At 38.1% G+C, this 20260-nt stretch overlaps 1 protein-coding gene across 4 annotated transcripts in view; it reads right to left on the minus strand.

Annotated features, from left to right (window-relative positions):
• The window catches only part of TMEM245 (transmembrane protein 245), a 79405-nt gene that overhangs the window by 22063 nt on the left and 37082 nt on the right, over positions 1 to 20260 (minus strand). For all 4 annotated transcript variants that reach the window (XM_032119043.1, XM_032119066.1, XM_032119062.1 and 1 more), the window contains 4 exons: positions 19744 to 19842; positions 17742 to 17873; positions 10553 to 10675; positions 6551 to 6696 (listed from right to left, as the gene is read on the minus strand). In XM_032119043.1, the coding sequence (XP_031974934.1) occupies positions 6551 to 6696; positions 10553 to 10675; positions 17742 to 17873; positions 19744 to 19842 (500 nt within the window). The remainder of the gene's footprint in view (positions 1 to 6550; positions 6697 to 10552; positions 10676 to 17741; positions 17874 to 19743; positions 19843 to 20260) is intronic.

The raw sequence follows: 20260 nt of genomic DNA on the forward strand, positions 1-20260 counted from the left end.
CCAGCTCCCACAGCTGCTCCTCACAGGACTTGTGCTCCTGACCCTTCACCAGCTCCATTGCCCTTCTCTGGATACGCTCCAGCCCCTCAATGTCTTTCTTGCAGTGAGGAGCCCAGAACTGGACACAGCACTCGAGGTGTGCCCTCACCAGAGCTGAGTACAGGGCGACAATCACAGCCCTGGTCCTGCTGGCCACACTATTCCTGATACTAGCCAGGTGCCATTGACTTCATGATTAAGACAGAAACATTAAGACAGAGTATTTTTCAATTCTATTCCCATCTCATAACACACACCTTAAGTAAAGCTTGAAAGATTTCAGTACGGTCCTATTAAATGCAGTCATGTGACAAAAGATTTCAGCAAGAGATAACTCCTGCTACTAAAGAACATTCACTGCATGCAAAAATTCTGTCAAAACATAATCAGTTAACAGTTATCTTTGAAAAATTAATCTGAAAGAAATTATTAATGTTGAGGTAAAATAAACAAGATCACACATTTTGCTTTTTCTAAGCATTAGCTTAACATGCTGGAAGATTATTGTTTTCTGTGGGAATTGTATCATTGTCTCATTTTCTCCATAATCACTGCCAGGATGCCACAGCCAACCAATTAGATGTTTAAACAGCTGGGATTTTTTGTTTGTTTGTTTGTTTATTCATTTGTTTGCATGCTAGCTCATTTCAGATCTCTTTAGAGGCTAATAAATAAAAGTTAAAATTTCATTGAGAACCTATTTCATCCGTCAAGACACTATAGGTTTTTTTCATATCAAATCCTTTTTCTGACTTTCCAACCGATTTCAGCTAAGTATAACAATTTCCTCTTTAGAAATACATACTATTTAAAGTGACTTTTCTATAACCAGTGAAAAATCTGATCAAATTTGAGGTGTGCACGGCAAATGAAGAAAATGGAGCAAATAATGATAACCTTTCTCAGACTGAAAACAAACAGTACTCATCTTCCCGGCATTACAGAACAAACTTCCACTAACACATGTTTCAAGGCATCACTCAAAGTACTAACTGGGGTTTAAGACCATTTCACAACGTAATTAGGCCCCACCAAAACTGAAAGCTGCAGTAACTGTAAGCCACAGCCATACCCGTGTGCATGCACTCATGTGAAAGTATCGCACACACTAAATTGCACTGAGGCCGTGAGAACATGCAACTTAGTAATGTGCAATATCTCCACCAGAGCAAGCAGAATGGGAGCTTCAGGGAAGAAGGGTATGGTGCATTCAGGAAGAGAACAACATGCTGCTCAGGGCAAGGAAAATGGTTCAGGCAAAGGTGTGCATGCTACTACTTGGAAACCTGTGAGAATTACTGCTTCATCCATTCAGGACAAAAACAAAACAAAAATCAAAATCCAGACAAGAGCACCCCCTCCCTATTTCAGGGGTAAAGAATATAATTTTCCTACTTATGCAGTGAAGCAGGCGACTCATGAACCACCCTTCTGAATAAAGCAAACCTCACACTGTTACGGGCAGAAAATGATTCCCCTCAACCTTCAAAGTACTACATTATTAATTATAGTTACAACGAAGAATTTCACTAACTACTATTGAGAACTAAAATTATCTAAATACAGTAAACTGGTCCAAGTGGTCCTCATATTTGTAAAGCAAGTCATCTTCCTAAACCTGATAGGGTGGTGCCAAAAGAATTCCTGCAGCTGAACCTACTTTGGCATAACCCTTCTGCTACAGTTGCCATTCCCCTCCCTGTCCCCCTTTCTTCAGATTCCTATGGCTGACTTTAAGTGGTTTCAGTGAAAGTAAATAATGTATTTACTATATTCACAGGCAACTAAGCACCACTGTCAGTCAAGGGAGACTCTTGCACATAATGAAATATTACCTTTGTAATTCATCACATTTTTTTCCTGATACCCACTTATGCAATATGGAAAACAGGGGAAAAAAATTAACAAAAAAACCCCAAACAAACAAACAAACAAAAAAAACCCAAGCAACAACAACAAAAAAGGACAGAACCGTGGAGGGATGAAAAGCAAAGGACAAATGAAGAATTTATGAATTTATCAAGAAGAAAAAAGAGTAAAGAAATGTGGCCACACCAGGAAAGTCAGAATCAGACTGAGAAAGACCTGAGATTGCAAACCAAGAAGAGGGGAAACAGATAAACTAACTGAGCATGAAGGACCAAAACTACTAGAGAACAGAAGCTCTTTTACTGCTGAGGCATTAGCAGTATTTAGGATTATTATAACTTCCCTAAATTTTTATTTCCCACCTCATTTACAGGCAGTGGCACATGAAATTCCAGCATGGAATTTTGAATTAGCTGGTTGATTTGAAAGAGAACCAGTACTTCATACATCAGTCAGAAATCCCTTTGGTCACATATGCCATTGGTACTGATCTTTCTCCCAGGTTTTTTACTGCCTTTTAGGGAATCACCATACAACTACTGACCTCTCCTCTTCCCTGTAGATTAAACTCTGCCTTCCACAAGATGCAAACAATGAGGAGAAGCAAATGCAATATATGACAACAAAGCACACACAAGTGTTTAGTCTAAAATCATAGGAGCATTTTTGTGATGAAAGTTACTGAAAATTGGGAAAACTGGTTTATGACCAATTTGCAAATCTGTGTTTGTTCTATAGCCCAAACACTGCTGGTTCCCATCTGGAGGGCTGCTTGGAGGCAGGCAGCATTGCCTGTCAGAACTGGGATAACTCAGTCAAAGGCAGGTATCTGGGGCAAGGGCAAATGCCCAGCTTACAGTCACATCCACAATCTGGGAAAAGACCAAACTAGCAGCAGATCATCCCTTGGGTTGCCCTTTGCCCTCCAGTCCTGACAGAGACCTAGAAAACAGTTCTTTTGTTGACTGTCAAGGGATGTGTGGCCCCTTCTTTCCCTTCATGAAGAGGTGCCATCTCTTCAGCACTGAGGGCTGAAGGACTGGGGAGAGGAGGACCTTCCTTCCATCAAGCTGCTGCCTTCCCCACGTGGCAAGGGACATTCCCATCAGCTGTCCTGCCTTCCCCAGATGGGAAGGGACACCCATAACCATGCAGAAAGTAACCTGTCCAACCACCACCCAAGCCTTGACTTCAAACCAGCATCAGTCCCACCAGTGCCCTGAGTCATCCCACAACCAGCAGCATCCCCACAATTGTTTCTCCATCACCAGCAGCATCCCCACAGGAATTTGTCCTGCTGAGCACACAGCAGTGCTCCTACAGCCGTCCCCTTCTCCTGTCCATGCTCACCCAGCTGGTTACTGAAGGCTGTCACTTGCTGAGGTCAGAGCAAGTGGCAGTCACTGCTCTCCCCTGGTCCCACTAGGACAGTCACCTCCTCATAGCGCATGCTATTCCCAGCACAACTTATCCTTGGTGGAACTGTGCTGGCTGGTGCACCCAAGCCAGCTTCTGTCTTTCATGGCTCTGCCTTTGGACCCCTAGGTTTGCCAAACAAGCTCTTGGCTCAGGCATGGCATGATGCTTCGTCAAATCCCTGGTCGATCCCACCACCTGATACATGTTGCTGGCATTCTGCCTCCCTGGTGTCCTGGATGAATGAATTTCCCATCAAAGGCCAGGACGGGAATTCATCCCATGGTTTGCAGCAGGCAGTTCTTGGATTACACTCAGCTTTTTCAAAACTCCTATCATGTCACTACAGCTGCATCTATTTTTTCCCACTACTCAAGTTCAAATTTATAATCTGAGGTATTTTGACAGAAACAGTGAGATTCAACACTTGGCTCAAAGCAGCCTGGAAAGCTGCTCTTACCCCTCTGTAGCTCATAAATCTGTTTGTGTGAACAGAGAACTGTCACTGTATTTGCAAATTCATCATCAAGGGAGTTAGAAAAATATTTATAAAATGTATAGCTGCTTATAGTCCATAAAATAAAAAAACACAGCACAGTTCCAATGAGAGAAATTGAAATGGGAAAAGGTCTTGGTTTATTTAAGAGCTTGCTGGGTAACATCTTTAAATTAAGGGATTTCTTGAGCTACAGAAATGAGTTGCCAAGTGCCCTCCTCTTCTTTCCCCCCTTGCTCTTTTCCTCTGAAATAAATGGCAAAGCACACAAGGGAATAGACTTCTGTGATTACATCCAAGTTTCCTAGTGCTTTTCGCAAACACATTTTAAGTAAAAGAGCAACGGAAGTGACTGACAGCTTGGAGGATTACTGTTTTTATGTCATTTGGTTTATGAGCAATAGAGAGATTAGGTCTATCTCTTGCTAAGAGGATCCTTGCCCTCTAGACAGGACTAGTTAGATGCTGTCTTAGCTTTGTGCACATGCTCTGTCCTGCTGAAGAGTGGTGGGCGCTGGAACACAGCTGGTGACTTTTGAGATTCATTAACTTAATCTTTTTTGGTCTACTTGAAAGCATGGATGTTTTGAGGGTGAATTCATGTTGTGTAATGCTGTCATAGTCTAATGATGAAAGCAACTACAGATGTTTCATTATTTGACAAAATTCATAACACAAATGAAGCCTCTTCCATCCTACCACCGAGCACTAACATTCATTTCGCATGCCATTTACAAATGAGGTAGGTGAAGAAGCCATTTTTAGGTTCCTAACCCTGCAGCAACAACTCATCTCCAAAAGGAAAGAGTAGTTGCTACTTTGTGACAAAAGAAAGGGCTAGAAGTAGCAATTGTTTTTCATAAGGCAACAGATTAGGCATGCATAAACTCTTGAGAAATTGTTACTGTAGTTGCCATACTTACCTACTGAAGATCACAGTAAGTCTGGAGTGGAATGCGAGCTAACTGAGAACCATTAGGATAAATCCTTAGGTACAACTGAGAAGTGAGGAACTTCTGAAAATCTCAGAAGAATCATTCCAAAGAATTCAAATAAGGCACCAAGTACAGGCTGCTCCAAACAAATATGAATGACTGATTCAGGCTATCTTAGTGAATACAAAGACGGAGATCCCTTGTGTATGACAAGCTGCTTCACATTCCACATTCTCCAGATTCTCCAGACACTGGCTTTTGCTCATCATATTTGCAGTTACTGATGCATGCTGGCTCTTTCCTACTCATTTTCCTGTGGCTTTTCTAAAATTATTTTCTTTCTTTCCTCCATTCTAATTCTGATAAATACCTTGGGTCACCTTAGTCACATACCTGTAAACTTATAACTGCATTTAATACAATCCTCCTCACATAGTATCCATGCCCAGATAAACCATATCCTAGGTTTTCACACTGTTCCCCTCTAGCGTGGGCTAAAGAGAACAATTTGTGAGACAAGTATGAGTTTCTGAATCTGCTCACGCTATTCAGAAAAGATAGAACTGAGATACTAACCATGTGATCAATGAAAACTCAATAGTAGTCACTCAAGAGAAGGGCTATTAACTGTTTGGCAGAATTCCAAATCTGTTGTTTTCTGCCTGAATTGCCCCTTCATTTCAAATGACTACAGCAGTTAGCACTGTTGTTCAAGACCCTACACAACGTAATATAACTTTCCCATTGTTAAAATGGCAATCACTTAGCAATTTTGGAAAGCACTTTAATACCTCCCCAGTTTAAAGCTCACTCATGTATTGTACATATGCACAAGATGACACAGAAAGCAGTGGTATAAGAGGCAATGGCTACACAGAATTTAGCATGGAGTCTGTTCACTTTGCCCAGACCATCAACTTTTTTGTAAAAGTACACTATGATTTAAACACATCATATAAAATCTAGTTTATTACATTACCAGCATGTTAGTGTTTCAAGCTGCTAACAGGTGAAAGCTGGTGATTTCATTCATCTGTGACGAATGAACATTACTGCACCACCCCAAAAATAGCTTTACTGTGTAATCTTTGTGAACCATATCTAAAAACATAAAAAATCCTTCTTCAATTACTGAAGTAGTTTAGAGCTGACACACAAGATTGGTGACTAAGCATGAAACACCATGAATGTACTCTGCAGGTGCAGTACAGTAGTGTTCCAAGCGTGATAAGGAGAGCGCTCCCCTGTTGCTCTCTTTGAGGTAATTTGGTTTACGGAGTTCATGAACTAGATTTCTTTCAGATGAAATTAAACTGGAAAATATACTCCAGAAGCATATCTAATACATTCCAGGTACAAATGGGTACTTATTCTCCCATATTAGACAAAATACTTCAACCAAGTACTTCTCAAATGTGTACAGCACGGATGTCAGTTCCTCCATTTCTACTGTTTTGCTGCATGAATCTGCTCCTACTGAGCTGCCCTAGCTGCTACTGCCAACACAACTGCAAACACTGCTTCCTGATGAGTTAGGGATGTCATGGGTGTAGCAGTTTCACTAAACACTAGTATACATGACTTCACAGATCTCTGAAATTTTTTTAGTCAAGTCCAATCAAATTGCTCTATCAACAATCAAAGGGAAAAAAAATCATTGACGCTAGGTTCTTGAAATCTCTGAGATTTGCAACTCATCTTTGAAACACAAGCTGTTGCAATTGTTAATTATTTGCAGTTGAACATCAAATTTAAAAAGGAATTTTAAAGAAAGGGCAAGAAATCAGCAAGGTACCTTATTGCTTCCTCCACGGATTGGCCAACTATATTTGAGGAGGGACCTGGCTGAGACAAAGGTGTCAGGCTTATCACCCATTTTACTGGCTTGTAATATTCATCACTGGAGCTCAACAGGTAGAACAGTGTGGTCAGAAAAATCACCTGCAAAACAAATTGAAGTTTTAAATTAAAAGGTAGTAAATACTTTACAGAATTAGAGTATGCAGCTATGCTTCAGATACTGAATTTTACTGGAAAGGAGTAAGATACTCTTCCACAAGCCTGGATTTAGAAAAACACACAGAGCTGAAAGAGTAATTTTCTCCCCTGCTCCACAAAGGACTTAATATTCACAGCCAGACATTATAAAACTTCTGCCTCTGTTCAGCCTCTTCCCAAAGTCACATCTAGACCAAACAACTAGAATGCTGATAAACATTCCAGTTGTGGTGGTTTTTGGTTCTTTTTCAGCATGTTTAACGGATCAAAAAATTGCTGAATAGTTACATCTATTCTCAAAACAAGCAAACAAAAGTGCCAAATAAATCTGGGCTATCTCAAGAGTCTTTATGCAGCTGGGTATCAGATAGGAATTACACAAAAATTCACAACCATACATTTTATGTTATGCTGGCATTCCTAAGTGAACATTCCTTCTGTGAGTTTGATGATGAGTCTCAGCAGAAGGAATGGCAGTTCCATTGTTTCAGTTAAAAGACAAAAAAATTACAATCAGATTGGATTAGCTTCCTCTATGTAGCAGTCAAGTACATTTCTCTTATTTTCCTGTCAGTGGGCTCAGCAACTTCTTGGGTAAGCATAAATCACAAACTGTGTCCATCATGAAACAGAATACCTCGAACAATAAAAATCCATTTTGTATGCTCCAAATGTAAACTATGGCTTATATTTGCTTCATCTACAAGTTTCAGATATTTCTTCTCTCTTCCCAAGATTAGAAAGAATTCTTTCCTTTTTTCCAACCTACTTATATTCTAGAATAAACCGTATCTTAATCTTTTTTTATGAGCCAAACAGCCTGACTTCCGTAAGTCTCTTACTTTCAAGCATTTTATCCAGTTTGCAGACACCTCATGCTCTTTTCCTTCATTCTCTCTGAAGATGCTCAGAAAACAAAATGCAGATAGCACTGCAGTATTTCATTACCAATCTCAAGAATGGCATCTGTCTCTGTTCCTAATTTCTCTATACTCAGTAAAATGCTACTACCATTTTCCCCCTACTCTACCCTCCCAGACTTTAACTGGAAGGTCACACTCAACTATTCACCTATAATGACCCCTGTCCAAAATGTCATATATTGGTTTAGGCTATATTACATCTTCCCAGGTGTTTAGCTTCTGCCCTGGGTGATAAACCAATCTAGCTAATAAAACAAGTCGTATCAGCAGATTTAAACAGCATGCTGTTAACATTCATTTTGAGATTAAAATATAATAATTAAGCTTTGCTTTAATGGGAAATAGTCTAGTGCCAGTAGCAGTATAAACTATGTTTTGTTAGAGTTTCAAATGACAGAATCTTAAAACTTGAATCACATCTTAACATCCTTTGTAATTCTGCAGTTATGGTTATTTTTCTTCCTTGATGGGCTCTGCCATTTCTCCTAAGCTACTGTAATATTTCCTGATTTCACTAGAAAACTCTATACTAAAGCAGGCACCCAGATGATGCTGTCTCTTCCTTTCACTGAGCTCAGCCTAGAGATCCTTCTTGCACATGCAGTTTTCAACACAGAGAGCAGCATATTGCTCTAAGTACAGTAAGTATAATAGCTACTTATCCTGACTGTTCTTCCCCAGTGTTTACAGAAGAAACTTGCCTTCTTAAGGAGATACAAGATAGATGTACCCACCTGCAGTGTAAAAGCCAAAGCAATGGCTGGGAATGAACAGCAGTGGAATAAAATGGTGTTAAGCTGAACTACAAGCTAGGAAAAAATACAAACCCTACTCAATTTCTGCTAAAAGAAGATGGATGTAACCACAGCACCATACAAAATTAACTGAATTTTGGAATACCTGCCTTTTAGGAAATTAACGTTTTTCCTTTAGCACAATAGGTGTAGAAATGCAAAAAGAAGCCGTAGTCACTGTATACAATAAAATATTATCAAATGGCTCACTGACTCTTCCAACAAGTAGAATAGCCTCAATACTACTTTCAGCAGCAAAAGATACGTACTATCTTAGAGCAACTGGAGGCTATAAGTTTTCAGACCTCTTTTACAGGATATCTGAGATACTTAAATTGTTTCCTAAGCAACAATTCAAGATCCTGCCAATGCCTACAAGGAATAATTTACCAAATACAAAACAGTAAGACTTTTCCATAGTTAAACAGTTGATGGATTACTATTTCATGCTGTAGAATTTGTTCTGTAGCTGAAAACATTAAATACTCTAACTTGAGGAGGGATAGACTGAATTCAAGGAGAAAGCTCTGGGTAAACACTCTCTTCCAAAATGATAATTCAGCATTTCCACAGATACCAAGAAACATACAACCTAATTACTTGTGCATCAGGTCCAGTGATTCAGTAAACACTTTTGTATCTGCTTTTCATACTCAATTTTCTGCTGTAAAGCTTCAGGGTTTTTGTTTGTTGGGAGTTTTTTGCTTGTTTTGGGTTTTCTGGTTGTTTGTTTAGTTGTGTGTTTTACAAAATCTGCACATTCCCTGCAGGACTGTAGATGCCCATCAGCCAAATGGAGCTTTTTCTCTTCCAATCTTTGTAACAGAATAGGAGCACATGTGAGTACACACATGTGCATATTTATACACCAGCACAAAAGCATATACATACATCCACATGCACATGTGCAGACAGGAACTGGTATTCAGAAGTGAAATACAAGTGACACTTCCATGACTAATAATCAGTTTTCAAAAGCCTGGTGAGGATCTGAAGAGTCTTACTGGATTGTGGATGGATGTGCTACACTGACTGACATTCCTACTGAACGTTTTGATAGAAGACGTATTTTTCAAAATGGAGGTTCTGAACAAAGTGTCCATTATTTCCATGTTTTAAAGTACAAATTTTTAAACCTTTTATCAAAATGAAATTCAGCGTTTTAATTTCTATTCAAGATGACTAAAATTGGACTGAAATGTAATCAGTAGAAAAACTAACCACTTTGAGTATTATCTTGTTGGAAAACTTAGGATAGTTTGTGCCACTCCAAACTAGTAAAAACTTTTCTGTAGCAACTAGGAAACTTGAAAAATTAAGAGTACAGTTAGTTCAAGCATCTAATCTTTAAAAGAATTCCAACACAGCAAGATCCCAACTACCTCTGCTAAACCAGCTGACTGCACAGTGCCTCAGCAAGAGGCAGGACCCTGCTGGCAGACAAAAAGTCAGATCATGCATCACAGTAACACCATGCAATGAACTTGATGTAAGTCATTAGGCATCTAAAGATAAATTTTGTGTCTGAGCCTGAGTGCCTTGAAATCATTGGCAATTAGCTTGCAATTTTTGTACATTAACTTTTCAGACACAGTTTTAAATGTGCCATGTTGGGTGAAGTTGTGGACTAAGGAAGAAATAAAATACTCCCATGCAATCTTTTTTTTATGGAAGACAACTAGAGAACAAATTGCTGATCCCCCTGTAACAATTTTTTCCATCTTCTGAAAGCAATGACTTGTACAGGGATATGCTTATGAGGACACACCATAAGACTTCAGCAGTTATGTAGGATATCAAAAGTTACAGCTTAGTATCTTCAAGGCCTGAAACAAGAATTTTCAACTAATAGGATGACAGGAAGACTTATTACCTCCTAACATAGAAGTTACACAAATCTTGCCCTCTGTCTAGAATGCCCCCAGACAGATATGGAATTTGCAAAATCTTAAAAGAATTTTGGTATTAGGTAAGTTTAGAAGATGTTTCCAATGCTTTAGGTTTGAGTTTTCATTGTTACAACATGTGCAATTAGGCTTTTCCAGTAAAATGGGTCATGTGAACCAATGACATACCACTTACCACTGAAAGCACGAAATTGAGAAGAGCTGTGCCACTGTGGAAGAGGATTGTCACTAATGTTGTAACCGTAGTAAACAAGAGGCTCACATTGCGACTCATCACGATCCACAGAGACTCCAGGATCTGAAAAACAAGGGAGAAGTAAAGCAAAGTCAGGCACTGGATGCTATTAGCAAGGACAGAAAACTACTTACTGAGTGTTTTGTCTCCATCAAGCTATACAAAAATGACTTTTAAAAAAAAATCATCTTCCCTCACACCTACATTACAGCAGGTTCTATCAAGTGAAAATGTCTACTTTACCAAAGGTAAGTTTCTATGCAGCTGATTACAAGGTTTTGGAATTTTTCTCCCAATATTCAAAATTATTTCATTATGCAAATTTGCAAAAAAACTAGATGTGGTGACACTTTTTACTGTCATTAACATTGCTGTCAAGCAGATCTTGCCTTGAGAGAAAATATTCACCTTTTCAAAGGCAGAAATGTTAAGACACAAAGAACAAGGAGTAACATCACAAGGTAGAAATAAATCTGAAGCTTCAAATCAAATACTAGAAGTGCTACTTCAATAAATTTGTTTTTAAAAGCTTTCATGGTAATGAAATGCATGTTTTTAATAATATCTGCAGAGAAATGCAAAAGTTGTGATTTTGAGTAAGGATGCATCAGTTAGTCAAATAACTATGAAAAATAAATCAAACAATCTTAGATAATCTATTAAAATTTGTACTGGCTTGGGGAACTGATTGCTTATGGATACATACAGTAAAGACTAGTTTTGATGCATCAAAAGGAGGAACATGGAGGCATCCTAAATACAATGCACACCAGTTTCAAACATGTATTTCATCCAGAAGGAATACAGTAAGAATGTATTAGCCAAAGTGATTCTAACAAATGAAAGCAGCAAGGTCACAAACAAATCTTCTTTCAGATTAACTAAGGTAACTGGAAAAACTGTAAAGCTCTGACACAAAAGCCCTTCAGGTTCAAAGTTGTAAGTGAAGACTTCAAAACTAGCAACTGTTAGTCTTGGTTTAACAAATGGAAATAAGACTGAATTAAAACAAAACTAACCAACCAAAACTCCCCTAAAACCAAAAAAACCCTTCCCCAGTATGCAGCATTTGTAAAGCAGACAAAGGAATGTAAGCCATGTGATCACCTCTCCTCTAGAAGTGAGTGAATCATATCAAACTTAATTTATTAAGCATGAACTTGAGAGGGCGTAAGTGCTGGGGGAAATGACAGGGAATTAAAAACAGAAAGACCTACTTAGCTCATGCTTCCTACTATTCAATGGGAATTATGAATGTCAAAGCTCATCTTTTGCACAGATTTTATTAGTCTCTCTTGAGAATTCAAGTGAGGTTAGAAGTGAAGAGGACACTGCTGAAAAATGTTCTCCTACTGGTACCTGTTCCTTTGCTTCTTCTATGGATTACAAATTCACCCTGGGGGTGCAGCAGTGCTGTAAGCTCATCCAGCCCCCAGGTAACATTATGTGCACATTATGCTGTGAGGACTGTAAACACAGAGGACAGTGAATTCTGAGGCAATGGTTGGTACCAAAGCAGAGGCCTTCCAGTTGGTATTGAGTAAAGATAGTGCTATCATTGCTAATAGCGGGCCTTAAATCGTATGCAAGGTTCCCCTCCCAGATATTTAAGCCTGTTACAAGAACTGTATGAACAGGAATGTGAACAGGAGCTTCTGTGCCACAGGTCTTCTGTTATAATGTGGAGTTTAATCACAGAACAGCAGCAAAGGCCTTGAAAATAGGGACACAGGTTGAAAACAAAGGCCCGTGAAACAGGAGCAGTGCTTTGAGTAAGAAGGCATTGAAGATGCACAACCTTTAGAGCTAGGAAGACTGCTTTTCCTTCAAGAAAATGAGGTAGGAACTAAGAAAGGAGAAAAACACCTCAAAAGGCAAACAACAGGACAAGGCACCTGTCATGACCTGGAAAATTAATATTTCTCCCAAGTATGACAGCAGATAGTCCAGGGCAGAGGTCAAGGGGCAGGAGTTGTCTGGAATAAAAACACTTTATGAAAGGACAAGCTCCTTAATTTGAGGGACGATGATGTCCATTAAGTTCCAGCTGTCCATACCTAAGAGCTCTTGAGCCAGCTCATTTAGACTCCTGTAACTCAGACCATTAAGGACAGCCTCTATTGGTGCCAACTACACAGCACCATCATGATGGTATTTTATCCTCACAGCCCATGTAGGACACAATTGCTAAGGACTGACCACTTGGAATACATAATGAAAAAACTAGGAGACTGTAAAGCAAACCATTAGCATGAAGGGCATTGGTAATGAAAATTGGTCTAGTCAAGTTTTGCTCTAGAGAGTAAAACTAGCCTGATTTAACAGTCTTCTAAATACAAATCACAGCAACTCTTAAGACCCTCACTTGCAACACGTAAGCTGAGCTGACACCAGTGAGAATTCACAAAGAGAGGAGCTTGTTCCATCTGCCAGAGAAAAGCACAATTAGTGAGACCGTAGCAGTTTACTTCAAAATATGATGTTTCTCCAGTACAGGCAGGATTTATTGAACACTTTCTGTAGAAGCTTTAGCCTGAGGGCTGTTAACCAGGAGTATACAAACTGCAGGTGGTTTCAATGTAGGTATCACGTCATTCAATTAACATCAGGAACGGTTCTCCTACATGAACATCCTTGTTTGGTGGAGTCATTGATTTGAACTATTGAACTAGTTATCACCAGCATTTGCTTTAGCATAAGTGCAGTTAGTGCCCTTCTACAGCTCTGGCATGTCTTATGAAAGCAACTGCATCTTTTACGATGCGTCTCCAACTACAGAATAATTCCTCGTTACCCATATGTATCATTAAAATTTCAAGATACAAGCTTTTCATAGCTAGGCTGAGAAGACAGACAGAGCAAACATTAATCATTACTGAATACAGTACCAGAACGTGCTCAAATACTTCCCTACCACTCACAAAATCAAATGATGTGCAGCTGCACCTAAGAGTTCATAATGCTGTTCACTTCCCAGAGCCTACTGCAGCTGAGTAGATGAGCTCACCTACTACACATAAAGAATTGTTAACACCTTGCCAGCTGAGTTCTCCAAAGCACAACAAAACAAGTGTGAATATTTATGCAATGTTACAGTACTTTCAGTTACTTTTTTATTATTAAATAACTGAAAACCACACCTCTTTCCCCAAACCACTGCTCTGTAAGCAGCCATAAGGGATCAATGTTTAAAAGAGCTATGAAGCTGTGCAGAATTCAGCATGCCCTTAAACATCACACTGTGCTGTGTCACCATCAGCATCAGTTCCTGTGCCTTTCCAATCTGTAACAGGCAAGAAAGCAAAACTGCACACAATGTTCTCAGGCATCTAGGGTGTCCTCTTGGCCACTTATAAACTGGTCAGCACCTGAAAATGAGGGTTAAAAGGCACTTGACCAAAACAGTAATTTGCTCAGAACTTCAAGTCAGCAAACTTCTAGAAGCCAGATAAATCACCTAACTTGATTCTAAAGATCAACAGACATATAAAGGGAACAAAACTGGACACAAAGATGTAAAAAAACCCCAAAAACCCACGCTAATTGATATATTACTGCAAAATGGACTGAATTAGCTATAAACTTATGGGATTACTTGAATAAATTACTGGAGCCAGAGAAAATATTAGGATATGTAGTAACTCACTGAAATATTTGAGAAGCTGACTTGATTTAAAACACACAGATCAGTCATGCTAAAGGCACAGAAACAGAAACCTAACTAAGCTGAAGCTCCCTGTGTACATCTCTGTGGAAGGTCTTTTGTCTTCCTGTCTGGGAGATCTCTGAACGAGATACCACCTGCTGGTGGAATGATGAGTATTCTGGTGCAAGGAGCCGAAAGATCAAATTAAGAAGACATTAGCAATGTCTCCTATAACATCAAGGGAGCTCTGAGTCATCATTCACTGATTTAGCCAGAAGCGATTCACTTTCTCAATGCTACAAGCATACAAGAAATGGAGAAAAAGGGTATGAATGGAAAAGCAGATGAATGAGGAAAGAATGAATCTTTTTTATTTTTTAGAAATCAAATCTTAATAGTCCAGCTATGTGCTGCCTATTTAATCCATCTGATAAACTACCTTAGAGTGAAGCATGGGGTGCAAAATACAAGGCATAAGTGAGGATCCATTCTTGCTCTCTTTGCAAAGAATGAGGTGAAATAAACTCCACTTCAGAAACACATCACTGATTATACTATACTGGTTTTAAACACTACTGTTTAATACTGGAAAAAGGTAGCAGTGCTGCTAACACCAAAGCTTTTAGAAAAAAAGCTAACTGATGACTTGGAAAAGCTTATCTTCATATTAAATCTCCAGGCAATTTACATGTTTATATAGTAAATTACTTTAAAATAGTTAAGGTCTGTCTACATCAAACTACAGCTAAGCATAACTGCTATAATGAACAGCACATTTTGAGGGGGGTACACAAGTCTTCCAAGCTTTACCTGATACTCAGAATTTTGAATCAATGCATGTTGTTACAAATTAAACGAACAGCAGCAATTCCCCAGCACACCTACATCAGTGATTTAATTACATGCTTTCAACTCCAAAATGAAAAATTCTTCCACTACAGGAAAAAGCCTGAAGTGAAACACTAGCAGCTGTCTTCCTTTAATGTTTTTCTTAAAGCAAATGCTCCTTCACTTATTAAGGAGGAAAAACACTTCCTAGGATTTCCATCGATGGAAAAGAGCTTATCTGCTTGTGGCTCTAATGACACTGTCAAATAGCTGTATTTTCAGAGAAAACTGACATCTGTTCTATTCTGAAATACTTCAGAAAGCCAAGGGGCAAGCAAGACATTTATTTTTTGGTAAACTCAATCTATGCTTAAATATTTGTTACATGCAAGTAGTGTAATCATACACAATTATTCTTTTCCAAAAGTGGAGGAAATCTCATTAGAGCCGCATATCCACTTCTTTACAGCTATCTCATTGTCTTTAAATTATCTCCATGTTAAAAAAACCTGTCAACACAGCTTTAGGACTGTACTGTGTCTTGCCATATTCTTAAGAACTGCAAACTAGCATTGATTTCAAGTGTTCAACCTCACTCTCCCCATAAACAACACACTCCACCAAAAAAAAAAAAAAAGTTGCAACAGTTTGGGTTGGAAGGGACTTTAGAGATCATCTGGTCCCAATCCCCCTGCCACAGGCAGGGCCGCCTTTCCTTAGGCCAGGTTGCTCCAAGCCCCATCTAATCTGGTCTAAATCCCACTCAAAGTTCATAAAATATGAAAACAGCAAACAAGCAAGAAACCCAAACCAAAGAATCTAAGCAAAAAAAAAATCAAATCCCCAGAACACACACTCCCAAAAGCACCCACATAATTTAAAATATTAACCCTTCCCAATTCAGTATGCCATCCTAATAACTCATTCTTCTACTTCAAAATACCAGGAGAAAGATTTTCATGCTGTGATAAGAACATAAATCCTGAATACAGTAAGGTTGCTTTGTATCTTAGGCTAGGTAAGAAACTTACTTAAAAATACCAGACTTCAGCAAAAACTTTTCTTATTTTCATACTCTCCATGTTTTAATGACCTAAACCAGCACAGAGATCATATTTTCATAAATTTTAATTTAAAATATTAGTATGAGTAATATTTATGCAATGCACTGTAAATGAGCAAGCCAGGAAAGAAAATGCTGCCCAGTACGGATGTGAAATTAGGATTTAGAGCTTTATACTAAGATGACTGTTTCACAGTCTGTCATTAAGGACATGAGTATATGGAGAAAAAAGACAGGTGTTTCCCCACAGCTGATGAGTAATGAGTTCCTGGAAATAAACAGGAAAGCAAGTCAATTGCTGGCACTTTTTTTCTTGAACTTCGAAACCAGTTTTTAGAAGTAAAGCAAGCATGTTAGCTAGATGAAAATTTTAATATTATTGTTTTTCATTCTTAAATATTTATTCTCTTTAGACTTTTCTTCCCCTCTCTCTAGCCTGCTTAGATTACTGAAGCACACTTTACATCATGGTTTCTGAGCACTGTGCAGCAATGCTGCAAATGACACGCTCTTATCATGTAGTCTCTCCTCCTTCTGTTCCTCTTGCCTAGAAGGAAACTCCACATTGATTTTAAATCATGATGTGCTGTGCATTTTTAAATCCTCTGCCTCAAGCATGCATGGCCAACTTTGAGAAAGCATTAAGCAAATTTCATTATTAACTGAAAAAAGGTTTACTGCAATAAAGTTTCTCTCAACTTTTTCTTGTTTCATGTCTTTTTCTCTGGTAGAAGCTGTAACAATTTAAGCAGCAGTTGGGAAGACAGAAAAAGCACACATGCCTATCAGTCTAAACCAAGAACTGCCTGGAGGCAAATACTAGCTTTAATTGCATCCACAGAGCTGCCATGGTGCCAGTTAGGTATAAATAATAAGTCTTCCAAAATTGAAGATACTTCTAATAATGACAACAGCTCAAGTCAAAGATGAACTGTATTGGGGATTGACTCTGTATATTAAGCATTTTGGACTTAACACGATTTTTTAGTGAAACACTTCAGTTTGGACTGCTTTCAATGCTTCCTCATTTTCTCCTCATAAGGTGAAAGGTTTTTATTCAGGAATTCACACTGTGTAAAGTATTTATTTCACTCTCCACAGAACTTTCATAAAAAAGAAAAAGAAGCTGCTTTCAATCCAACAAATAATAATAATTTGAGGCAAAAAAAAAGATGACCCCTGCTTTTATTGCTTGGTTTTATTTTCATAACCTCTTAGTTAATAGCTTCTTCAGTTATAACCTATACCACCTGGTTTCTTCTTTAAAGAGAAAAGACTGCATAAAATAATGCATTGAAAATCAGCTTGCAGGTGACACAGGTAACAACCTGCCTCAGGAAGACAGCTGGGAAGCTGGTATCCACGAAGATGCTGAAATCACAAGAGCTTCTTTATCATGAACATTTCTGTTTGTTTTACAGTTATATCTTAAATAGGTTTACAATAATTGCTTAGGTAATTGTAAGTAACACTAGCAGTGTTTCCCTAATTTTCCATGTACTTGAATCCATAACCTTAGTGGTACTCCAAGGAGAAATTGCTATCAGTTAAAAAATTAGACCAATTTCATAGTAAGTGCAAAGAATACGTACGGAGAGAAATGTTTCAATGTTATCATGAACAAATGATGCAACATCTTGCCAGTCCAAAATATCTCCAAGCCAGCTGTTCTGACGGTTAATGTGCCACTTGTGTCCTTTGTGTCTTCCAGAATGCGTTACATTCTTAAAAAGAGACAAAGAAAATAGACATTCAAATAAAATAAAGAGAAATGAGAAAGTCAAAAGCTAATGATCTACACTGATGTTTTCTTAAAGAGGAATAGATCCAACATGCATCTAAATACTGAGAGCTGCTTTAACTGGTATCCCCAAAAATAGCTGGAAGTACTCTGTACACTGGGAAAATTAAAATTTGACAGAAAACTGTAGTTAATGATCCCATTTAATTACATATCTGTATATCATACTGATTCAACTCTGTTAAAAACTAACTACTGCTTGACTGACACAATGGTATCTATTTTGCTTTTAATGAGAGCACACTAGAAAGAGGTAATGATTTCAGTTATTGCCTACATAATTTACTGTTTGCAACACCCAAGTTTTCCCAGTATAGCCCATAAAGAAAAATGCAAGCAGAAGTTGAAGCAAGTATTTTTCTCTACTATTAGTTTCTACCTCTCCACAGGTAATGTTCCATCAAACGAAACCTAAAAGCTGAACTGGATGCATGGAGGATTTCTTCTGACTACACACCTTTGTAACTGCAACACAACAAGACAACAGGACATGGCCATAAAAACAACAGCTAACTCCTTAAGTGGCTCCTCCCTAATTATGAAGTTGCCTATTGCCCAGTGAATCACACCTAATCACCATCTTGAATGAGACTATTTGACTCAGTCTGGGACTGTGACAAGTGCTTCAGAGAAGGATGCCAAAAATGTCTGTAAGCAAGCTTAAGCAAACCCGCTGACTACAACATCCTAGTCTTTAACAGAAGGAGACTTCTCAAGTTCTTAACTCTGATTTTTATAATAAGCATTCCACTACTTGTTAAAATTTTCAGAACACTTTTAGCCTTACCAGCCTGCATTCAAAATGACACTATCTTTTTTTGCCACAAATGGCAAGTAACATCCCAAGTGAGGTCCCTGCACTGATTTATCTAAGAGCATTACATTTTCTGCTTATTACCAATTCTCTCTAGATGCACCGTTACACTTTGTGATGCACAATTAGCAACCTTCATTAACAATCCACCACCAACACGGAGACCTTTCTTCTGAATGGGCAATTTATTTAGGGCAGAACCATATGAGTAGTCAAAAACCTCCCTCCAACAGGCCTTCTGTATTTGTAAACTGTATGAAAACCTATCATCTGTTCATCTAGTTCTGTACTGAAAATGTTACTTCTTTAATGCAAAGATCTTCTCAGAACTTCAGAGGTACTTGAAAAATAACTGCATGAAGAAAAGTGTTAATAGAATCACAATCATTTAAATATACAGAAGTATTTCAGGAATATGACTTCTGAATTTGGTATTTCCACTGCGCAATGACTAATGAATTGGTTTTTCCTTTAAAAGGCAAACAGCACTGGCAGCATAAAAATTATTTAACTCTTGAACTTTTCAAGATTCAGTGTACAGAACCCATTATAAGATGGCTGCAAAAATGCACTGCAAGGAACCTAACAAGAGGACAATTACTTTCTCACAATTTCAAATTTATAGAAGTTACACAAATCATGCAGAAGACCAGTTTCCTTTTCCCAACACCTCAGTGACACAAAAATTCAGCAGAAAGTGCTAAACTAAGAAATACTAATTATAAAAAGTGAGAAAACCGTAAATTAAATGGCACACATAAAAACACAACTACTTAAGTGTAGGACACAGCTCTGGCTGTACTCAAACTGACTGCAGCATGATCTTACACACGTTTTACATTTTTACCTTTTTTTTACTGACCTTTACTCAACCTTCCAACTTTCTGCTAATCCCTTCCTCAGAAATGCATACTTAGCATAATTATCTCAGAGTATTAAGTGATAGTTTATATAAATACCATTTAAATAAGTTACCCACCTTCACAAACCAAGAGTGATAAAGCCTGTCCCAGAGCTCCAGCACTTGTTTCTCAATCACAGCAGTGTTATTTACTTTTTCTCCTAAAATCTTATGGAGCTAAAACACATAAAAATCTTTTATTATACAGGACAGAATAAAGCAGCCATCTACTGATGAACTTCAAGCTTGATGAATCACATAAGAGTGTCTCTAAAGGTATGTCTCACACCCAAATTATTAGAAAAAATAAGTATCAATGTGAAATACACACTTCAGATAACATGGTTTACAATACAAAGACTGTGTTGAAAAACATTCTGCTGCACTAAGGACTTCTTTCTGAGCTGAAAAACCAATGCTGTCTCTAGAATGCTTAATCCAAAACCCTTGATCATATCTTTAGGGTAAATATTTCAAATAATTTGAGATGTGTGCTAGATATCAAAATATATAAGTAAGAATCTTGGCAATTTCTTCTGAAGAAAGTTAGCTTAACTATATAAATTATGATTAAAAAAATGTCCAGTGCACCACA

The sequence above is a fragment of the Corvus moneduloides genome, chromosome 1, assembly GCF_009650955.1.
Source record: "Corvus moneduloides isolate bCorMon1 chromosome 1, bCorMon1.pri, whole genome shotgun sequence".
Lineage (NCBI taxonomy): Eukaryota > Metazoa > Chordata > Aves > Passeriformes > Corvidae > Corvus > Corvus moneduloides.